The sequence below is a fragment of the Rhinatrema bivittatum genome, chromosome 2 (genome assembly GCF_901001135.1).
Source record: "Rhinatrema bivittatum chromosome 2, aRhiBiv1.1, whole genome shotgun sequence".
NCBI lineage: Eukaryota > Metazoa > Chordata > Amphibia > Gymnophiona > Rhinatrematidae > Rhinatrema > Rhinatrema bivittatum.
In genome coordinates, this window is record NC_042616.1 from 317,045,167 (window position 1) to 317,066,412 (window position 21,246).

A 21,246-nucleotide genomic window follows, 5' to 3' on the forward strand; every position below is an offset into this window, starting at 1 on the left:
GGGATTTGAGATATATTAGATAGCCAATAAGAAACATTTTTGATCTAAGGATTTTGTAAAACCATTTTATAAAATATATTTATGATGCTTTAGAAAGAAATAAAAATGTGATATTTATTAAATTCTGTACCATACATATCAATTTATTTGGTGGATACACAGATGTATGGAAACCTCTTTTTGTGTGTGTTTATGATTTATAGAATTTATTGACTTTTCCATGCTTTTCTTTCAGAACTAATGCAGGTCAGACAACGTCCTTGTTCATGATGTGGGAGATTTCCCAGAATGCCTTGCCCTGGATAGCCCAGCAGTTTCTTCCTGCTCCTTTGGGTTTGCAGCTCAGTGGAAGCAGGGCTGGGTCTGGCAACATGAGCCTCCATTCGCAACCACCCGGGCATTCTTCCCCTATTTTATGTCTCATCCCAACTCACTTAGCCCAGTCATTGCAGCTTTCTTGTCTGGAGGCCGAGCACTAGAGCTCCATCCATAACCCTGCAATTACGGACCCCGACTCAGGCCACTAGGCATCGCCACTGAGTGATGACTGGGACACCCTCCACCCAGAGGCTGTGAATACGGTCTATGCAGCATCCCCAGCCATGGCCGGCCCAGGGTGCAGAAGTCCCCACTGAGGGTTCAAATCCAAGTCCTTCATACACTGCCACTGGGCAACCAAGCTGTCCCCAGGCAGGAGCGATGTGTGACCTTCAAAAAGAGTAAATGTGGTAGTGCTAGCTGGTGGTCCAAGTACAAGAAGTGATGCAAGTACAACTGAGTCATGCAAGCTGCCACCAGGAATTAATCTCTTACCTTCACATCTCCAAACAAAGCTGGAAAATCATGAGTGCCAGTCCCAAGATCAAAATGGTACAAGATGTCTTCTTTCATTTTCTGAAGATGAGGGTTGGAAAGGTGGATGGAGGCGCTTCTGTCAATGAGAGGAAAAAGCAATTAAAGTCAGAATGTAAAAAGAAGGTAACATACAAATAAATGTAACTGCAGTACAAGGTACAGCTCAGTATAGCTTTTTCTGAGTGAACAGGGGTCTTCATTTATTTATTTATTTATTTGGAGATGTTATATACCGACAGCCGTTTGCACATCGTATCGGTTTACAACTAACTTAAAACTATGATAGCAGATCTATCATTTAGGCATGGCCTTTACAAGGAACAGTTATTACATGGAAAAAAAAATAGGAAATTAAACATGAGAATATGTATAAACAAGGGTGCAGATTAAACTGGTTACTGGTTATAGAAAATAATACAGAAAGTACTATGTACAAATTTATGGAAAATGAAAAAAAGGGTAAAAGGGTATAGGGGAAATAAGGATATTGCGGGGAGGGGGAGGGAATGAGGGTAGGCTGACAGGGGGGGTAAAAGGCTGACAGGGGGGGAAATAGGGAACAGATTATGAAAATACTAAGACTGATTTAAATTTGCAAGACTGTTGCAGTTATATTTTTAAGACTCCCTAGGGACAATATGTCTTGCAAGTCAAGGGACACCCATCCACTTGTATGCAATGCAGAGTTAATAGACTGCTATAAAAAAAAATAAAACCTTGTTCATTGTGTTAGCAACTGCAGTTCAGTATTTCTTACTTCTCATGGCTTTGAAGGATTCTTGGAAGAATAGAGAGTTTTGTAAATTACCACCTGCAGGGACATGCTAAACATCTTCTGGCATGCTGAATTGCAGAAACTGAATAACTTGTCAAATGATGGCCTACGCTCCTCAATTGCTAGAAAATGTAAGGGTAATACAAAATATTAATGACCTGATTCAACCCGGGCCGAGATTCTAGCATTTGATGCCTATGAGATTAACTTGGCAAATTGGGTTCTAAATATACTACCTGGGGTTATATGTATAGACAGTTGTTGTCAGCGTGGACTATTAGACTGAGATAGAGTTGGCGCAACCTGTAGGGAGGAGCCCTGCAGGTTTCCAGCTGGAGCTTCACCTATACCATCCCACCTTCCCCTTAGGTTTAGCCCTCAGGTGCCGGGGCTGGCAGGTCTTAGATGGGGGACTATGTGGAGGAACAGATGATCTGTAGGTGAGGCAAGGATGAGCTCGCGAAGTTGAAGACAGGTCAGGGTCAGAGCAGGTGGCATTCAAGAATATCCAGTAGTCAAGCAGTGGCCGGTGACAGGTGGCAAACAAGGAAGTTCCAGTGATCAGGCAATGGTCAGTGGCAGATGGCAAGCAAGAGAAGTCCAGGAAGCAAGACGAGGTCAAAGCCAAAGATCCATCGAGGGAAAGCAGGACAGATGAGCGGGGCAGGAGGATGAGGAGCAACACAAGAGGCAAGGCAAGTCACACTGAAGGAGTGAAGAAGTGAAGACTGACCATAGGAACCGACAGATGAGATGAAGACCACAGTATGGGTATGATAGTCGCCTTAAAATTGTTTTCTGCATTTTTCTAGTGGTTATTACTTTATTATATTGCATATTTCATTGGTTTCTTGTTTGAGGCTAAAGTACATGAGCCCAGATGCCTGGCTCCTATTAAGCAGGTAACAGAGAGTTTTAGTTATTTTCGTGTGGCAGTGTCTGTTAAGTTTCATGATCTTTATAAGCTTAATTTTATCCCAGTGTTACATACAATTAGGAAGGATTTGAAGGATTAGATGGATTTGTTTTTCTTGGGGTGGTCGTATTAACCTGCTCACGATGTGTATTTTGCCAGGGTTCTATTTATTTCAGCATGATTTGTAAAGTACCACAGGCCTTGTTTACTTCTATAGTTAGTTTGATGTGTAGCTTTATTTGGCATAGTGGGGTGGCACATATCAATATGCCTACATTATACAGTCCAAAGTGGCAAGGGGGGATGGGGTTTCTAGATATTCAGAGGTACTATTGGGCAGCAAATATTGTATGTGTTAGGGAGTGGCTAAATCCTGATAATCCTACGGGGTAGGTTCAGTTGCAAAGAGTGTAAATGGAGGGCTTTGATTTGCCATTATTATTAACGATGCCTAACTCTTCATTAGTGATGTGGAGAATTCTGAGGAAAATCCCCATTTTATCCCATACACTGAACATTTAGCGGAGAGTGTGAAATTTTCTGAAATTTGAGAGGGAGGATTTGTCTCCTATTTTGCCTTTGGCAAAGAACCTAAGATTTCTTATTGCACTTTCTTTCCAACTATGGGTAATTGACAGAGGCAGGCATTGCAGTTTATTTGGCAGATGGGGGCCAGAGGTGGGGTGCATGGGCTACGCTCGATGAACTGAAAGAGGCTTTTAGTATAAGTCAGGCGACCCATTCGTTTCATTTCCACTGGATAGGATTAAAAGCAGGGGGGGTAGGTGCCCAGGAATGCAGATCTCCAAGTTTCCCTTGAGGAGGAAAACTGGGACATCATTTGGCAGGGGCACATTTGGTCTCCATTTGTGCAAGAAGGGTGGAACTTATGGTGAGACTGTTGCATCATACTAATAGGTATCCATTATATTTTACTACATTTTATAGGTTTGCTTTGCCTTTGTGTTGGCGGGGTTGTGGAATGGATGGGCCCTATTTACATATGTGGTGGTCTTGCCCTGATGTTAATCAATTCTGGTTAGTGTTTGAGAGAAATTAAGGATTTTGTTGTATTAAATTATTCAATAAACGCATCTCAATAAAGGCTTTTTTTGTGGAATTTGAGTTATATTTGATAAATTCATTTTTACTTAGATTTAACTTTGTCTCTAAGTTAATTATATCCTTGGAAAATAGTTTCTTTTTAGCAATAACAAAACAAAATTTCCCCTCTACTAAATGCCTTGGTGGCTTCCCAGTAGAAAATGGGGTCATCTGCATGTTGAAAATTCTGATTTACATACAGATCCCACTTTTTATATTTTTTAATTCTCCATTATTATTTAGCCATACAGGCATTCTCCACAGTCAGTCTCCTACAAAAAGGAGACCCATTTCCATAACACAAACAACTGACTGGGGCATGATCTGAAATGACCACAGCCTCAGTTCTGGTTTGACAGAACTTAGAGAATATAACCTTTCTGCAACCAAATCGTAATCTATTCTAGACTGTGTGCCATGAACTCTTGAGAGATAAGTGAAGTCTCTGTTCATAGGATTTAAAAGGCTACCCACAGAGCTGCTTCTAAATGCATGCACAAAAATGGGATACCTTCATCCAATTCCATAGGCTTTTGTGGGAAGCTAGGAGATTTGTCTGGACTCGGGTCAACAACACAATTGAAATCTCCCCCAACAACCATAGGAGACAGACCAAATAATGCGAGAAGAGAAAGAAACTTCACAAATCCAAAAAAGACTGAGATTAATTAATAATTGTTAGGAGCATAAACTGAAGCCAAAATGATTTGTTTTCTAGATAATTTCCAAGAAATTACAAAAAAATCTACCATCTGGATCCAAAATAGTTTGCTCTAACTGAAATCCCACATTTACATGAAATAAGATTGCAACTCCACTACTTTTTGTAGTACCAGAAGCAAGAAAACTTGTGAAACCCATTTTCTTTTCAATTTAATGTGCTCTAAAGCTTGAAGATGTGTTTCTCAGAGAAATACAATTCACACCTTTAATCTTGCCAGATGTGATATTACCTTATTCCTCTTGATTGAAATATTAATACCAGCCACATTTCAAGTGCTGTACATAAGGTGGGTCTTCATACTTGACTAACCAGAACAATAATGAAAAAAACATTGTGGGGTAGATTTTCAAACCGCGCGAATTGGCGTACTTTTGCTGGCGCATCAGGTGCAAGCAAAAGTATGCGGGATTTTAGTAGATACGCGCGTAGCCGCACGTATCTGCTAAAATCCTGGATCGGCGCGCGCAAGGCTATCGATTCTGTATAGCCGGCGCGCGCCGAGCCGCGCAGCCTACCCCCGTTCCCTCCGAGGCCGCTCCGAAATCGGAGCGGCCTCGGAGGGAACTTTCTTTTGCCCTCCCCTCACCTTCCCCTCCCTTCCCCTACCTAACCCACCCGCCCGGCCCTGTCTAAACCCCCCCCTTACCTTTGTCGGGGGATTTACTCCTCCCGGAGGGAGACGTAAATCCCCGCGCGCCAGCGGGCCGCTAGCGCGCCGGGACGCGACCTGGGGGCGGGTACGGAGGGCGCGGCCACGCCCCCAGACCGCCCCGGGCCGTAACCATGCCCCCGGGCCCGCCCCCAAAACGCTGCCGACACGCCCCCAAAACACCGCGCCGACCGGGCCCGCCCCCCGACACGCCCCCCTCGCCAAACCCCGGGACGTACGCGAGTCCCGGGGTCTGCGTGCGCCGGTAGGCCTATTGAACATAGGCGCACCGGCGCGCAGGACCCTGCTCGCCTAAATCTGCCCGGATTTAGGCAAGCAGGGCTCTGAAAATCCACCCCTGTATGTGGATTTTGTGGACTGCTTCCCAACCAAAGCAGTCTTATTTCCAATAAAAAAGACAACAATATTTATAGATCTGGAGTATGCGACCTGAGTAATCAATTTTCTCTGCGTAGAACACTGTCAAACATTCTCTACATCCCCACCCAATCCCTCCCCTCCCAATTTCTCAGACCAGTCAAAAACATTCATAACAACTATTCATCTTCTGCAACTGAATCAAACTGCTTCACTTGTCCTTCTTGCCAAACATTTACATGATCTAGGTATTGCAAAACAAACTTAATTTTCTTATTAATTAGATCTTGTCTTTGACTTGTCTTGCAGTTTTTTAACACACCTCATTCAAACTCATGTTGCAATACAGGGATATTCAAACTAAATTTCAGTGGTTGAAAGTGTTTGTTTAGGGAGTAAATTGCAAATTTTACAGGCGTGGCACCTAGAGCTAAGAAGTCAAGTGTTTCTCTCAGCTTACTGCATCATGTGATCTCCCCTATAAATATTTTAAATAAATGACATCAATAGGGCTGGTGCTAGCATTTTTGCTGCCCTGTGCAAACAATTACTGTGCTGCCCCTCCTCATTTTTTTTTAACAAAGAATACCCACCTCAATTAAAATTGCAGAACACAGACACTCTCACTAAATTCAAAGTAGACAGAAACTGAACTGCAAACCGTAAACCACAACAAGCCAGACTCTGTATGCAATGCAGCAATGGGAAACAGAAACATCACCAATCCTCATAAATCATTCATCAAGCAATAAAATCAAGGAATATAAATCAATCATATTAGTAAAACCATACTTGGAAATATTCTTTTTATAATGATCTAAGGAATAGAATAACATCCAATAATTAAGAGCTCATACCAAATGTAAAATATTTCCCAAACAACAATAAATTATTTCAAGATGGCAGACACAGACATCCAATAATTAAAACTAATAAGGATGGAAAATTCACAGCTCTCCATACCTGAAAATTTTTTATTTCTAGTCATCCTGAGTAAGGAATGGATTAGTGAGGCAGCACAAATTTTCTTCACACACACACACATTCAGGCAGGCTCCCATACACACACCTAAACAACCCCAGACAGGTTCCCATTCACATACATACAACCCTCCAGTCATGCTCCCATTTACACATACCACATCCCCACACCCCAATAAGACTCTCATTCATACACACCATACCCCAGTAAGGCCCTCATTCATACAAACCACACACCCCAACCCAGTAATGCTCTCATTCATTCATTCATGCACACACACACACACACACACACACACACACCACTGGGAGCCATTCTGCTGCTCCTTCTCATGTGCCAGCCCGTGCGCGCAGTCCTAGCACTTCCTCTATGCTGATCTCGTGCATCACGAGAAAAGCATAGAAAATGTGCTAGCTGCGCTATTTTAGGACAGCGAACACCATCAGCGAGAAGGAGTAGGACAACGGGCTCCTTCTTCTTTCTTCGGCCGCCAGTGGAATAGGGTCCACCGGTGGCCTCACGGGCCTCTTCCAGGCCACAGGTGAGATGGGATCGACTGATGGCCTCACAGGCCGATTCCTCTTCTGGCCCGCCGGTGAGATAGAGTCCACCAGTATCCTCGTGGGCCTCTCCCTGCTCCAGACGCCACCCCACCAGGTGTGCCACCCTGTGCAATTGCACAGTTTGTACATCTGGTGGTGCTAGGCCTAGACATCAAGAAGGGAGGGAGGAAGGACAGAGGTGGTATGAGGAGAAAGGGACAAAGGAGAACTACAAAGAAGGGGGAGAAGAGAGCAGAGAGGACCATGAGGGAAGTAAGAAGGGAGCAGAGGGGGCATAAAGAAGGAGGTGAGATGAACAGAGGAGAGCCACATTTATATGTAATAAGATTGCAACTCCACTACTTTTAGTAGTATAGAAGCAAGAAAATTTGTGAAACCCATTTTCTTTTCAATTTAATGTACTCTAAAACTTTAAGATGTGTTTCTTGGAGAAATACAATTCACACCTTTAATCTTGCCAGATGTGATATTACTTTATTCCTCTTGATTGAAATATTAATACCAGCCACATTTCAAGTGCTGTACATAAGGTGGGTCTTCATACTTGACTAACCAAAACAATAATGAAAAAAACATTGTATTTGGATTTTGTGGACTGCTTCCCAACCAAAGCAGTCTTATTTCCAATAAAAAAGACAACAATATTTATAGATCTGGAGAATGCGGCCTGAGTAATCAATTCTCTCTATGTAGAGCACTGTCAAACATTCTCTGCATCCCCACCCAATCCTTCCCCTCCCAATTTCTCAGACCAGTCAAAAACAATCATAACAGCCATCCATCCCCAAAAGAGTCAGTTTGTGAAAAAACTTAATAAAGAGCTTCCAAACTGGATCATAGGACTGTTTAGTGAGCACTAAGTGCCACCCCCAATTGTAAAGCAAACCCCTAAAATAAATCCATCAGCACAATACTGCTGGAACATCTTGAATTAAGTCTTTCAAATTTCTCCCTTCAGATCTATGAAATAAACAGGCACATGAAGAGAGTACAAAAATGAAACTCTCCTTTCTTCAAAAGAGCTGAGTCTGGGAGAAGCAAAATGGCAGTCTGAAGGCGAACACGGAAAGAATGCTGTCCCGACCTCTTTGTTTCCTAATTGAATTTCTTCAACTATGCCTCCAAAATATGTGGGTAAGGTGAGGATTTTCCCTGCAAACCATCTGACCTTCCTGGCCAGCAGCTGATTACCTCCTTCGTGTCCCAGGCTCCACATTTGTGGGGTGGTCAGTTCCCCCACTGCAAGTTCTGGCAGAGGAGCGCTGGTCTTGCCTGGGGGAGAGGTTTCACTAAGCCCCTGCAATCAAGACCGTCTGCTGGCGGTAAGACACGACTCCTCCCAGGAGGCTGCAGAGGCGCAGAATGATGATGGCGTTTCTGCAAGCACATTGGTGATTCCCCGGATGATGGACACTCTGCATCTGATTTTTGACTCTTCCATGGTTCCCAGGCCTGCTTCGGCTGATGCTGGTGCTAGTCTTGGGTTTACAGATGGTCAACTTCCAGACGAGATCCCTTAGCTGTTGGGTAGGCCGGCGGCAATTACTTTGGAGCCTTTATGGGAACGTTAGGCTATATTTAGACATGTTTCTCACCTCCAAGTTGGATGCACAGGTTTTCAAGCATGATTCCAAATAATTGGAGCATATCCTTTAGGAAGGATATTGAGCAAATTCAGGATATTCAGGCTACTCTGATTCAAGAATAAGGGGCTATTTCCTGAAGAACTGAAGTTTTGGAAAATGCGTTGAGACGTTTCAGTCTTCATATCCTGAACTCTCCTAAAATAATAGGGGACTTACCTATGGTGACTCTCGAGATATTTTACAGGCATTTTGCATATGTCCCAAGAGAAAATTCCTCCTATTTATAAGGACTTTTTTTTTTTTGCCATCTCCTTTATCCTCAAATGTTTAAGTAGCTCCTAATTCCTCTCCATTGCTTAATTTGACTGAATTCTTGGAAACGCCTGAGTTCGAGATAATGGAACTGATTACGCTGCTTGAATCTTTTGTTACAGATTTAGATTTAAGCAGAGTGATGTCTTTATATTTTAGGGATACGAATGTCAGTCTTTATGGCCAAACTGTGAGAGTTCACCAGGATTTATCTAGGCTTATACGGGAGAGGAGGAAAGGTTTCCTTGCTCTCAGGTAGGATTCTATGGCTTTGGAAGCATTGTTCCTATTGCGATACACTTGCAAACGTTTTGTTAACTATCATGCTGATTCTTATGCTTTCTTCTCTCCTGAGCAACTTAAGTCTTTTATAGATGCTAGAAAAGTAATAACATTGTCACCAGTTTCCACCTTGAACCAACAGGCTTGACATATAGAATTTAATAAGGTGCCTTTTGTCTCCTTGATAAGATCTTTCTTGTAAACATTCCTGTGTGCTCATTTTTTTTCTCTCCTCCTTTTTTTTTTTAAATTTGCGTAGAATGGTTTAGCAATAATTCTATGTTACTATGATTATTGTTTATATATTGTTTATTTTCCTTTTTGCTTTCCCATCTGTATTGTCAGACAAAGTTTGGGCTTTCTTTAAATGATATATTCAGTACAAATAAAATTGAAAGAAGAGTTAAGTCTGATGTGCAGTCATCCGGTGTTCTCTTTTAAGAATTGCAGAAAAGGTTGAAGCTTTTACAACTGAATCAGACTGCTTCACTTGTCCTTCTTGCCAAACCTTTAGACAAGCGGGTATTGCAAAACAAATGTAATCTTCTTATTAAATAGTTCCAGACAGAAAGGGCAAAACTCCCTTTGCCTCAGGGAAATTTTATTTGAAACGTTCTAAAAGATTAATCTCTTCTCATGAAGACACAGTACGGTCTTCCTGTAAGCTGTCAGTATTAAGGCTTAATGGGCAAAATTCAGCAAGTGTACAGTCACCACACATGGACTCTTCTGATCTAGTGTTTTGAATCCCAGTCTATATGCTCCTTGAAGAGATAACTTGCCCTCCAACTCTGGAATCTGCAATCGAATAGGCAGGCGTGTCTCCAAAATGGTGACTAATTCAGAGTCTGATGCCTTCTCCTCAGTACCTACAAAATGTTGCATTTCATTCTGTTCTCAAGCTCCTCCATTTTTATCGTCTAGTTCTGCATTGTCTTTCTTTAAAGCTTGAATCTGAGTTTGAAGGTCAGTAATAACATCTTCCCCTATAGAAACTCGCTGTTCCACTGCATCAATCCCCTTACCATAGCAGTATTAAGTGTGCCAAATTGCATGTGAATTTTGTCAAAATATATTGTGAATGTTATTGTGGTGCTCCCCTTGGGTCAGCCACTAGATGGCCCTAGGTCCCTGCTTAGACAGTCAACATCCCTGTGAGCCTTCCATCTTTTTCAGCCCCACCCAACCTGGAGGGTTAGGATTAGTTGCCTAGGCCTATTTAGAGCAGCTAGTTCAATATTAGGTGTGGTCAGTTCAGTTAAGCCTCAGAGCAGTGAGAATGCATTGGTCCTACTCCCTGGTGAGGCCTCCCATCTTCAAAATGAACTTTAATTTTGAAGAGGTTTCTCACTGGGCACGCCCTGCCGGAGTGTCCCCTCTCCTATTAGTTGCAATGAGATAGATGTTTGTGATGGATTTCCTCCTGGGACTCTCATCCTAAGGGATGAAGACCCGTGAGCTCCATTCTACTCCCTAGGTGGGCAAGACCAATGACAGTACCTTCTGTGTCGGATTTTTGATGGCCAATATGGACCCTGTTTTTCCAGAAGGGGTGGCTGCTTAAACCTTGCACTCTCTGGAGAAGGCTCCCCCTTGACACCAAAAACAAGTGCTGAAGACCTGTGAACCCTAATCCGTTCCTTGGATGGGGCATGACCAGTGACAGTAAAGCAGCAGTCACTGAATGATTTTTGTATCAAGCAAATATTCCTGTATTGTTTTGTGTGGAGGGTTTTTGTTTTTTTTTTTTTGACTCATCCCTCCTTATGAGGATCCAGGGCTGAGACAGTCTGGTTCCCATGTTCTGGTTCCTGCAAGAGAGGTGATAGGCACCAAGACCAAGAAGTAAGGACCAAGATCTCTGGAGATTCCCAACCGGATCTCTATCCTATGGGGACCAGGGCAGGCTGGGTGACCATGAATAAACTGGATTCAGGTAGGACTTTCCAAGTTTGAAGGAACCCCCCCTCCAATAGGATTCCCGTTTGCCCTGCTGGGAAAGCTTTGTGCCCTTTAAAATCACCTGAGATAAAGGACACCTACCCGGAAGAAGAAAATGAGCTCTGTACCCCAGTCAGCTGTAGTTTCACCTTTACGGATACATGGACTTTAATTTAATTGTTTAATTTAACACCCAGAGCATTGTCCTGCCTGGTTTGTTCCAGCATCTCGCCCTTTGTTAATGCTGCATCTAACAGCACACACAGAAAGGAATACGCCACTGCCTGGGCCACAAGTGAGAGCATCGTCCCCCGCAAAAATATTCCTGCCATGGGAGAGAGAGTAAAGTTATGAGAGAAGTGCTAGCTGGAGCAGCTCCAAAGGAATAAATTAGTTTGTGTGCTCTTGTGACTTAAACCTCCCCAATGGTAACCGAGAAGGTTACCTTTCGGATTAACGTTTCCTCTGATTCTTTAGTTAAAACAACACCCACGTTTCCATCCACCATCTTGGAATATGTTTGCCGCAGCTTGTCTTTGCCTTTTTTCACCATTTTGTGGTCATCGCTGCAGCAACTTGCCCCAGTCAAAATCGCGTTGCAATCCAGAGGTATTCCAACTAAACTTCGATGGCTAAAAGTATTCACTTAGGGAGCAAACTGCAAAATTTACGGGGATGGCAGCCAGGGCTGAGAAGCCGCGCGCCTGCCTTGGCTCGCTGCATCACGTGCCTTCCACTGTAAATGTTTTAAATAAATGACCGTGAGAACGGAGGGAGGGAGGAAGGACAGAGGGGGTTATGGGGAGAGAGGCGAGACGGGCAAAGGGGAGCCGCAGGGGAGGGCGGGAGGCCAGAAGGTAAGCAGCCCCCAAGGAAGGGATGAAGGAAAGTGGGGGGCCACAGGAGAAGGAAGAGAGAAGGATCTAAGGGGCAAGGAGGCAGGGAGGATAGAGGGAGAGGAGAGGGAGCATGAGGAAGGGAAGAATCACAGAGGGGGTCATGAGGAAAGCGGGAGGGCCAGAGGGGAGCCACAGATGGCAGCAGGAAGTTGAAAGAGGTAAGGAGGAGCCATGAAGAAAGAAGGAAGAGGAGCAATAGAGCGGTCACTGCGGAAGGGAGAGACAGAATAATATAAGAAGCATGGCAGTGGGAGGAAGGGCACAGGAAAGGGAGGGAGACAGAATGACAAATAGGGACTAAAGGGACAAGAAGGGATACGAGGAAAAAGGGGAGATAGAGGAGGCATGAAGGAGACAGAGAGCAGGAAAGGGGATGAGGCCACAGACAGACAGCCGGGTGGGTGTCAGAGACAAAAGAAGGAAGGCTGGGATATAGTGATAGAGGAATAAGATGGGAGCTAGAAAGGTGCGAGTACCAAATGTATCAGATGCAAAGGAGAGGTGTGAAGTGCTGATGGATGGAAGAAAAGCAGAGAGGAGAGATACAGGGGGACGTAACAAGGAAGAGAAACAATGTCAATGAGAGGGAGAGCTGGAAAAAGGGGAGCCATAGGAAGAAAAGGAAAAGGGAAAGAGAACAGGGAAAGGAGCCAGGAGAAGCCAGAAGATGAGAGGAGAGAGGACAGCATGACGGAGGATGGAGGGAAAGGCAAAGGTTAAAATGGAGAGAATTCTTTTCAATTTAAACATCTGATTATGTGATTTGGGAAGTTTGATCTGTATTTTTTAAATTCTAGCTATCTAAATGTCGATCATAGGGTTTCTTCTCCCCGCTGGCATATGGCCCAAGCGGCAAGCTTCAAGGGATGTCAAAAATCACCCTGCACTGCTGCTCCCCTCATCAGCAACCCTCCCCCCATTCCTCACTTCTGCCCCCTTGCTGCAATAACTCTTCTTTTTTTTTCTCATGGCCACACCGATCAGGATGCGGGGCAGGGGCATACTCCAGTATATCTCTGCAATACCGCAGCCCCACCTCCTCCTCCCCCTCCTGGGTGCACTTCCAAGTAAGAGAAAGAGGCAACTCACAGTCCCAGCGTTCAGGAACCTGGCAATGCCCAGTGTACATTGCAGGAGCTGAGATGATGTGTTAACAGTGGTGAAGGCCCCGGGGGAGGGGAGGGAAAGGGGAGGGGGTATTGGCAGCAGCAGTGGGAGGGAGGTCACGCACCGTCATCGGGGGCTGGGGAAGCACCATCAACAGTGATGTGGGCAGGAGGGGGAGGCACCGCCCGGGGCAGCCAGAAACCTGCCACCAGCCCTGCTTCTACTGTCAGACGATGCCAGCTGCATCTTACCACTGGCAGATCACGCTGTATTCATTTCTATCTATATATGAATGTGCAGTGCTCTGCCTGCCAATTCATGACTAAATATATCTATCTATAAATACGGAGAGACGGAGAAAGGGAGAGCCAGATATTCATTCATTTAAACAGTATTGAAAAAGAATATCGGGGAAAAGGATGAGAAATTCTACAATACTGGGGGCGGGAAAGGGAGTGCTGGATGGCAGAATAATGGAGCTGGGATATGTAACAGACCCAGCAGTGTGTGGGGTTGGGAGGTGAGTGTGCGCGCGTGTGTGTATGTGTGAGTACATATATATACACACACACATGATAAATCAGCACAGTGCCTGCACCAGTATTACCAGTTTATTCCTTACTTTGAGGTAGACTGCCCATCCTCTTTCTTCTCCATAGTGAAACCTGGTGCCATTGTTGGACCTTTAAAAGAAAACAAAGCAGAAATAAACATGAGGATGCAGGCTTATCAAGTGGACGCATGATTAAAACACATATGAGCACTCAGGGGAACTGGGGAGCAGGTGCCTGCAGCCTTCCTGCTCCAGGCCCTCCCAGTTCCGAGGCCTGCCTAGGTCAGCAGAGCCTGTAAATCACCACCATCTGGCAGTTCCTTGGTGGCTTTCTGATGCAAAACCATGTTCTCTCAGACCTGTTCTCGGTGGACCAGTGCCCTCATCCCTAAAACCAGATTCTCCCAGCTGGTAGTTTCTGGAGCGTGACAAAGAATTATATGACGAGGTGAAATTAATTACTTCCTCACCTTGAAGATAGCTCTTTTGGAGTGGAGCTGAGGTGTATTGCCACAAATTCTGCCACGTTCCCATACTCTGAATGAGTCGGTGAGCATGTGGATTCGGATTATTTGTGGATTGAAACAAAACTGTAAGCATTGACCGGTCTTTATCAATACAGTAAATCATCGGGGTAACATGCCTGGCTGAAAGTGTCACCATTAACTTGTGAAACCTGTCTGGCTAGCTCCTATGCTCTGTCTTACATAGATACTGATGTAAAAGTTACTAAATTAGGGTCCGAAGAATTGTTGTCTCATTCCTTGTCTGAAAAATAACTCTTAGGAAACAGGCCCCTTAGACTAGTAATTAATTAGCACATTACTGGATCCAGTTCATTCCCACAGTTGCTCTGTAAGAAAGCCCCTCATAGCTTTAAAAGCGAGATCCAGAGACGGGAATTCTATAAACTGCCTGGGGAGCGAAGGACTGTCTTCCAGGCTGCATGCTTAGCTCAGCCACGAAAGAAGAAATCCTCTCGCGTGTGCTCTCTTACGGCCACACCACCAGCCCCCAGCCCCTTTCAAGCACGTGTGCATGGATGGCAACCTTGGCCTGAAGCTACGTGTGTGTGTGTGTGTGGGGGGGGGGGTTGGGAGAGGCAACAGCAGGAGCCAGGAAGGGAGGGCAGGCTGGCAATGCAGAGCCTGAAGTGCTTAATGCTCTTGCTGCCAATGATAAAGCCTCCCTCTTTCACTTTAGCAGCAGCTGTGGCCTAGATGGAGGCCTTCCCAGAACACGACTCAATACTTTTACAACTCAGCTCCAGAGTGGGAAGAGAGGCTGAGGCGAGAGCGAAAGGCGACACACAGGGGGGGGAGGAGCTGGAGAGTGTGAGGAACAGCTTGGCGACCAGACCGCCCTGGATTTGTCAGTTGGCACCCACTTTGCCTGTGCCGAGGGTGGCAAACATTTAGGGGCGGCAGGCTACTAACAATTGCTGCCTTCTAGCTCTGCTGAATCTCATTCTGCTACCCTGTATCAGACCCTTTTGGGAGATGGATGCTTGAAAACACAAAAAGTGCCCAGTGGCAGCAAAACCCTAAATCTGTCCCTGTAGCAGGAGAGAGTAGGGGTGTGGGGAAGTGAGGGAGGGACCCTTCCCTTCCTAACCGCAGGGTGAGCAAAGCACAAAAAAATTTCCAGGTATGGGAGTGTGAGATGCTGCAAGGCTCCCATCTTTTGTTCAAGCTGAGGTCAAAGGTTAAATTTCATGGGCAAGGTTTCCAAATGTTACCACCTCATTTAATAAAATTGGTGCAGAGACTGTGCAGGAACAGCCAGAAACCACTCAATCCACCTTCCTTTGAAGAGCATTGGGCCAAATAGCCATTCAAGAAGACGGGCGAATCCAAAGGATAGAGCAGAGGCTGAGGAGGAGATCAAAGCAGCAAACTGATGATAATAGGTGTAGAACGAAGCATTTGGGACCCACTTGGCTCCGAGCTGTGGACCTGCTTATCCCTTTGTGGAGATGCAGAGTCACTCGGGTGATGTTGGCACTCCCCGTAGGCAAAGGTGGTGAAAAACCACACTCGGCATGCCCAAGCCATGACATCAACATGCGCTGAGAGCAAGAAGCCAAAAATGTCTGTGCAAGCCTCAGTCTGCACAACTGCCTCGTCTGAATAGTCTGTGAAAAGCTTATCCACCTCGGCACTTGCACATGTCAGTGGGGAAAACCCCAGCACTCCTATGCATTTGAATTGTTTTGGCTTGTTTATTTATATTGCTTGTAAATCTCTTCCCTCCTCCTTTGTTTGGGCTTCCAGCTCAACTTGAAACCGGTGTCTCCTGGGCTATGGCACCATGAGCCTCAATCACAACCATTCAGAGATTTTTCTGTCTATTTTCATATCCCCCCTCCCCAAATCACCGAGCCTGGTCACTTGATCAGCGTTTCTCAGCCAGTCAGCCTTTTAAGACTGCTACAATGACTATGCATGAGATCAATTTGCATACATTTGGAGACCCTGTATGTGCAAATCTATCTCCTGCACAATCATTGCAGATATCCTGAAAACCTCACCAGTTAGGGGTGCCTCCAAAAGACAGGGCTGGGAAACACTGGGGTCATCATGGAGCGGTGCCAGTGACTCTCTCCATCCAGGGGCCATGAATGCTGTCTCTGTGGTACCCTCAGCCCCAACCAACACAAGAAGCAGAAGAGCCTAGCTGTGAATGAAACCCGGGGCTTCTGCACTTGCTGCCGAGACAGCCTTCAAACCTTTTAAACTGCTTCAAACCTTTTAAAACTGCCAGATTTTAAAAACGGCAAAGACTGAGCAAGCTGCAGCATATGAGAAACCACAGGAGTGGAGCCAACGCATGTGTCCAAATGTAAAAAAAAAAAAGAAACAAAAAAAAAAGTTATTTATATTTCACTCACACTAGTCCTTTCCAGAAAGGGACAGCATTCACTGAAAATGATCCCCACCCCATGCAATCCTCAACCCCTGCATTGCTGCCAGGGCCTTGCAAGCATCAAAATAGTTAAGCAAAGCTAGGGGCACTGGGGGCCTCATCTGTCACACTGAAGGGATTAATCTCTGCATCCCCTGCAGTCACAGAGGGGGTTCTGCCTGCACATATACCAAGCCCTGCTAGCATCCTGCCACCTTCTGCAACACATCTGTCTTAGATACTGGCACAGCGCCCTCTCTAGGTTACGGTGCCATGCCCATCCCTTGCTGCCACTGCTCTTAATAGGGCTGCATGTCAATATTAATGGATGGAACCATATCATGAAGAAACAAATGGGCACATCTGGAGGCCAAAGAATGACTCTTGCCACTCAGCCTTCTTGTCTCTTCTCTAAAGCCTGCTGTGTCTAATCACCAAAGAGCACAGGACATCGGTCAGCTGTGATTAGGCACCTCAGAAAGACATGGGCTATTTCAATGGTGGCGACGGGCCATCCTAGCAGTGGTGCTGAACACAGAATAAACGTGAAGACACTGCATGTGCACACTCATTGCCTGACTGGGAGCCACAACGTCAGCCAGAGACAGCACCTCCCCACAACCCCCAGCCACTGCCTGTCAGTCTTCCTTCAAATGGTCCTCCGAGACCGCTATTGGAATGAGGACGACTACCCCTGGCACATCCTTCTGCCAACTCAGGAGAGTATGACATGGCCTGCCTCTTACCTTTCATTCTGAGAAAGGTAGGATCCACACACGTTGGCGATGGGTCCAGAGTGTTGCTGCTAGAGTGAAAGTGAGTCTTTGCTCTTTTGGGGCTCAATGTCTTCAATCTGCATGGTTTTTGGGGCCAACCCGTGTGAGATGCCTGGCCCTGGTCCAGTGGTCAGAGTGAGGGAAAGGTCCCTTAACGGCTCTCCCCGATGGACAGGGGCCACATTTTCCATTGGGCACACCAGGGCCGTGCCCAGAGGCACCGTGCCATTGCTGCTCTGCCTCTCTTCCCCAACTGCGCCTGGCCAGCCTGCTTCCTTCTCCGGCAGTAGCGGGGCCAGGCTCGAAAGGTGTGGGCCCCACCTCCCCCAACGAGAACTCCAGTATCACCAGGATAGGGTGAGGGCATATAAGATTATTCATATTCAGCATATAGAACAAGTCTAGATAAAAGCCAAGTTTTAGAAAGGATCTGTTATCTGAAGTCTTAACGCGACTCTGAAGAGTTAACACCTTTTTCCTCAGTAAAATATTGTGCATGAATAAAAATGCAGAAGAGAAAAGTCATTTTCAGTACAGTAAGCTGGCAGCATAGTGAACTGCATTATTCTGTACATTTATATTATCATCTTAAAATAAATTTAAAATATGCAGTGTGCTTTACAATAGTACATTCTACACATTATCATGACTAAGAGTCAAAACAGCAAAGTCGAAACATGGCCATGTCCGGTGTATTGCATCCATCATTGCGCTAATTTTATTTTTTATTTTATTGTAAATATGCTTTTATTATATCAGATTTGTAATATTTTATCACACATTTTTAAATATGTATTTATTAATATATGTTATTATCTATTTATCTTTTTGTGTACCACTCTTGTTGTTTTCATATTTATTTGTTGGTTCACCTACCGCTCTATTTGTCTTTCTAGCTCTCTGAGCATGCCGCACAATTTATATTGCAGCTCAACGTACAGAACTGTTAAGGGCTGTAAAAATCTTGAACAATGTGTGAAATGTACTGTAACCATGTCTTTACCAGTCTAATATGTAAGGCTGCCGCAACCATTAGGCGGGACTAGGCAGTCACCTAGGGCGGCATCACTGGGCGGGGCACCGCCGGGGTATGTGAGGTCACCATTTTCAAAATGTGAATGAAAGAGTGACAGCTGTCACAGAGAGAGAGAGTAACTCTATAGATCTACCACTATCAGAGGGCACATTCAACTCAGGGTGACGGGTGGGGCGGTGTTACACTGGTCTGCCTAGGGCGCTACAGACCCTTGCACCGGCCCTGCTAATGTTATACACCTGGGTTTGTGTACACACTAATGTCCTCTGAGATTAAATTAAAACCAAACCTGATACTTTTATAAAACATGAATCTTTTTTTTAAATCCCTGCAATGTGATTAATGCTTGGGTGGGAACAGCACCTGCTTGATCTATGAATGAGTCTTAAAACCAAACACTGCACAAGATCCTGCCATGAATGCCCAGGGGTGCACCCCCAAGTAATGAAGCTTCTTTGTATTTGTATATTTTATAGCAAAGTAGTGTGCTTGTCTCCTTAGTCTACTGGACTAAACACAAAAATAATGTTCATTTTTTGTTTGGTAACCTTTATTAACCGATATAAAGTGCAGAGAGATTTAGTGTCCAAATTAAAGAGTGCTTTAAAATAAAAAAACAAATGCTAGCCTTCTATCAGAAATCTATAATGTAAAGAATTTGCAATCCCTGTCTTTCCTGTTTCATTTTAGTAGATACAACCCATTGTAATTTTTATTGGGTTTTGTTTATTCATACGATTTATGCTTAAATTATATCAATCAATCCCAGTCTAACTCACAGGGCTGGCTACGGTCCATCAGCTGACATTTTTTGTTCTTAAATGTGACCTTGAAGCAGGTGGAAAGCCGGAGAGAGCAGCATTCTCCAGTCATATCCCCAAACTGCTGCATTTGCAATTAGGAACAAAACGGACCCCGCAGAGCCCATTGATCAATAATAAAAATTCTTATTCTTATATAATCTTTCAAAGCTTCCATCCTATATAAGTAAGTTAAATTGCGGTTGCCAGCCATCATTAACCAAATATCCTTGTCTAAAAGTGTCTTTCTGTACATATTTTATATTAATACTCTATAACCTTATTTCTATGAGTTTATTTCTAACATTATGAACGTCTGGTTGTAAATCGCTTAGAGCTTCGGCAGTAAGCGATTAATAATAAATGCTAATAAAACATAGAAGACAAAGAAATATAAAACTAAAATTATCCTTAAAAAGGACGCAAGCTGTCTTTGGACATCTACTATTCCCGACTCCAGTATTTCCTCGTGAAAAGATATCAGCCCTAAGGGCACATTAGTTTCGTTTTACCAGATCTACCGCGGAACCACTCGGAAAGGAAAACGAAAGACATGATGGAGAGGATGAGGTTGTACAGTCAAGCAGTTAGCAGGTAAGGCCTGCGGACTGCATCCTTGGAAAAATGAGCTCGCGGAATGAAAGACAGAATCCCCGGGGCAGGAAATACACTCTGCATCACTCCAGAGTCAGACCATAAACTCCTTCCTTCTCTCCCCTCTCAGCATCCCCAGATATAAACCAACCCCCTTTCTGTAACCCCAAATATATTCTGATCTCCTTCTCTGGCACTCTTGTAACCCCAGAATATAAGTCTCTCCCTCTCTCACCTCCGGAGTACGTGCCGATACCTCCTCCTCGTCGCGTTATACCCGCACCGAGCTCGGCTCTTTGCCACCTCTGTAACAGCACGCGCTCCGGCCGGCCGGATAATACGGTCTGTACACCCTCCGCCTCCTGTCACCCAAGTCCCGCCCACGGCTGAGAGCGGCACCGCCCCTCCCCTCTCTTGCAGGTGACGTCGGGGATCCCCCAGCAGGTGACGGAAGGGGGCGTGGCGTGAGCGCTGACGTCCGGAGGCCGGGACCTTCCCCCGCCTCCCTTGCCCCCTCTTCTCTGTGACCAAACAATGCAGGGCGGCGCTGATTGGTTACGGCGGTCACCCCGCAATTATTATACACAAACTCTTGTTTTCTTTAAGGGGATCGTTCGGCAGGTTTGGGAAGGGGGTGGGGTAGAGACGTTTTCTTTCATGCTTTGCAGGTGTCCTAGCAACAGGGAGGAGAAATAGAGAGAGAGGTGACGTTGAAATATTGGGTTACGTCCTGCTGAAAAAAAACAAAAAAACAACGAAAGGAGATGGAGGAGGAAATGCGAGTTGTAGTGCTGGGAACTGGGGAGCAAGCCGCGCCCCTTCCGCACTTGGGGACTGGGGCTTAGAGGTTGTTTCTTCATTTTGAAAATGTTGTGGAGGACTGCGTACGTGCCGAGTCCCTGATACGCAAGCTACATTTCCGCGTTGGAACCTTCCCGGAATTGGAAGAAATCTTGCGGTTTCCGATCCGACTAATATATCTTGTTAAAAAAAAAAAAAAATTAGCTTCAAGTGAAAAGTTGCATTCATGCACAATACGCTAATTTCCAAAGATATACGCTTTTAAAACTTTGACAAACTATTACTGGCTTTAATAGCTGTTTGGGTACTTGCCATCTACTTGTTAACTAGGGTTGCTAACTTTTCCACAAACTATCATTGGACACTCAAGGACAGCGTAGCATTAAGCTGACAGGCTGCCTGCAATTTTTGTTTACACCTCTCAGGGCAATGAAGGGGGGACCCCTGCTACTCACCTGCTCCCCATTTCTTATCTCACCAGCTGGCAGGCCCAGTGCTACCTATTTTGCTGCTCTGATTACTGTGCTATCTCCACCCTTCCTCGCCAAACCAGAAAACCCTGCAAAAAGACACTTGGAACCCTTTTGGCTGCTGTAGATCCTCACACAGAATCTACAATACCTTACCTTGGTCATACATGCAGAACACAGATAGGCCCTCACTAAATGCAGAATACAGAGACCATAAATAGAAACATGCAGACAAAAAC

The 21,246-nt window shown here is 45.0% G+C and overlaps 1 protein-coding gene across 1 annotated transcript in view; it reads right to left on the reverse strand.

The window, feature by feature from the left end:
- UPP1 (uridine phosphorylase 1) overlaps positions 1 to 20,105 on the reverse strand; it is a 36,466-nt gene extending 16,361 nt beyond the window's left edge. The window contains exons 1-3 of the mRNA XM_029589757.1: positions 19,972 to 20,105; positions 13,696 to 13,756; positions 814 to 931 (exon numbers count right to left, since the gene is read on the reverse strand). Coding sequence (XP_029445617.1) covers positions 814 to 931; positions 13,696 to 13,748 — 171 coding nt within the window. The 5' untranslated portion in view covers positions 13,749 to 13,756; positions 19,972 to 20,105. The remainder of the gene's footprint in view (positions 1 to 813; positions 932 to 13,695; positions 13,757 to 19,971) is intronic.
- Between the last annotated feature and the right edge of the window lie 1,141 nt (positions 20,106 to 21,246).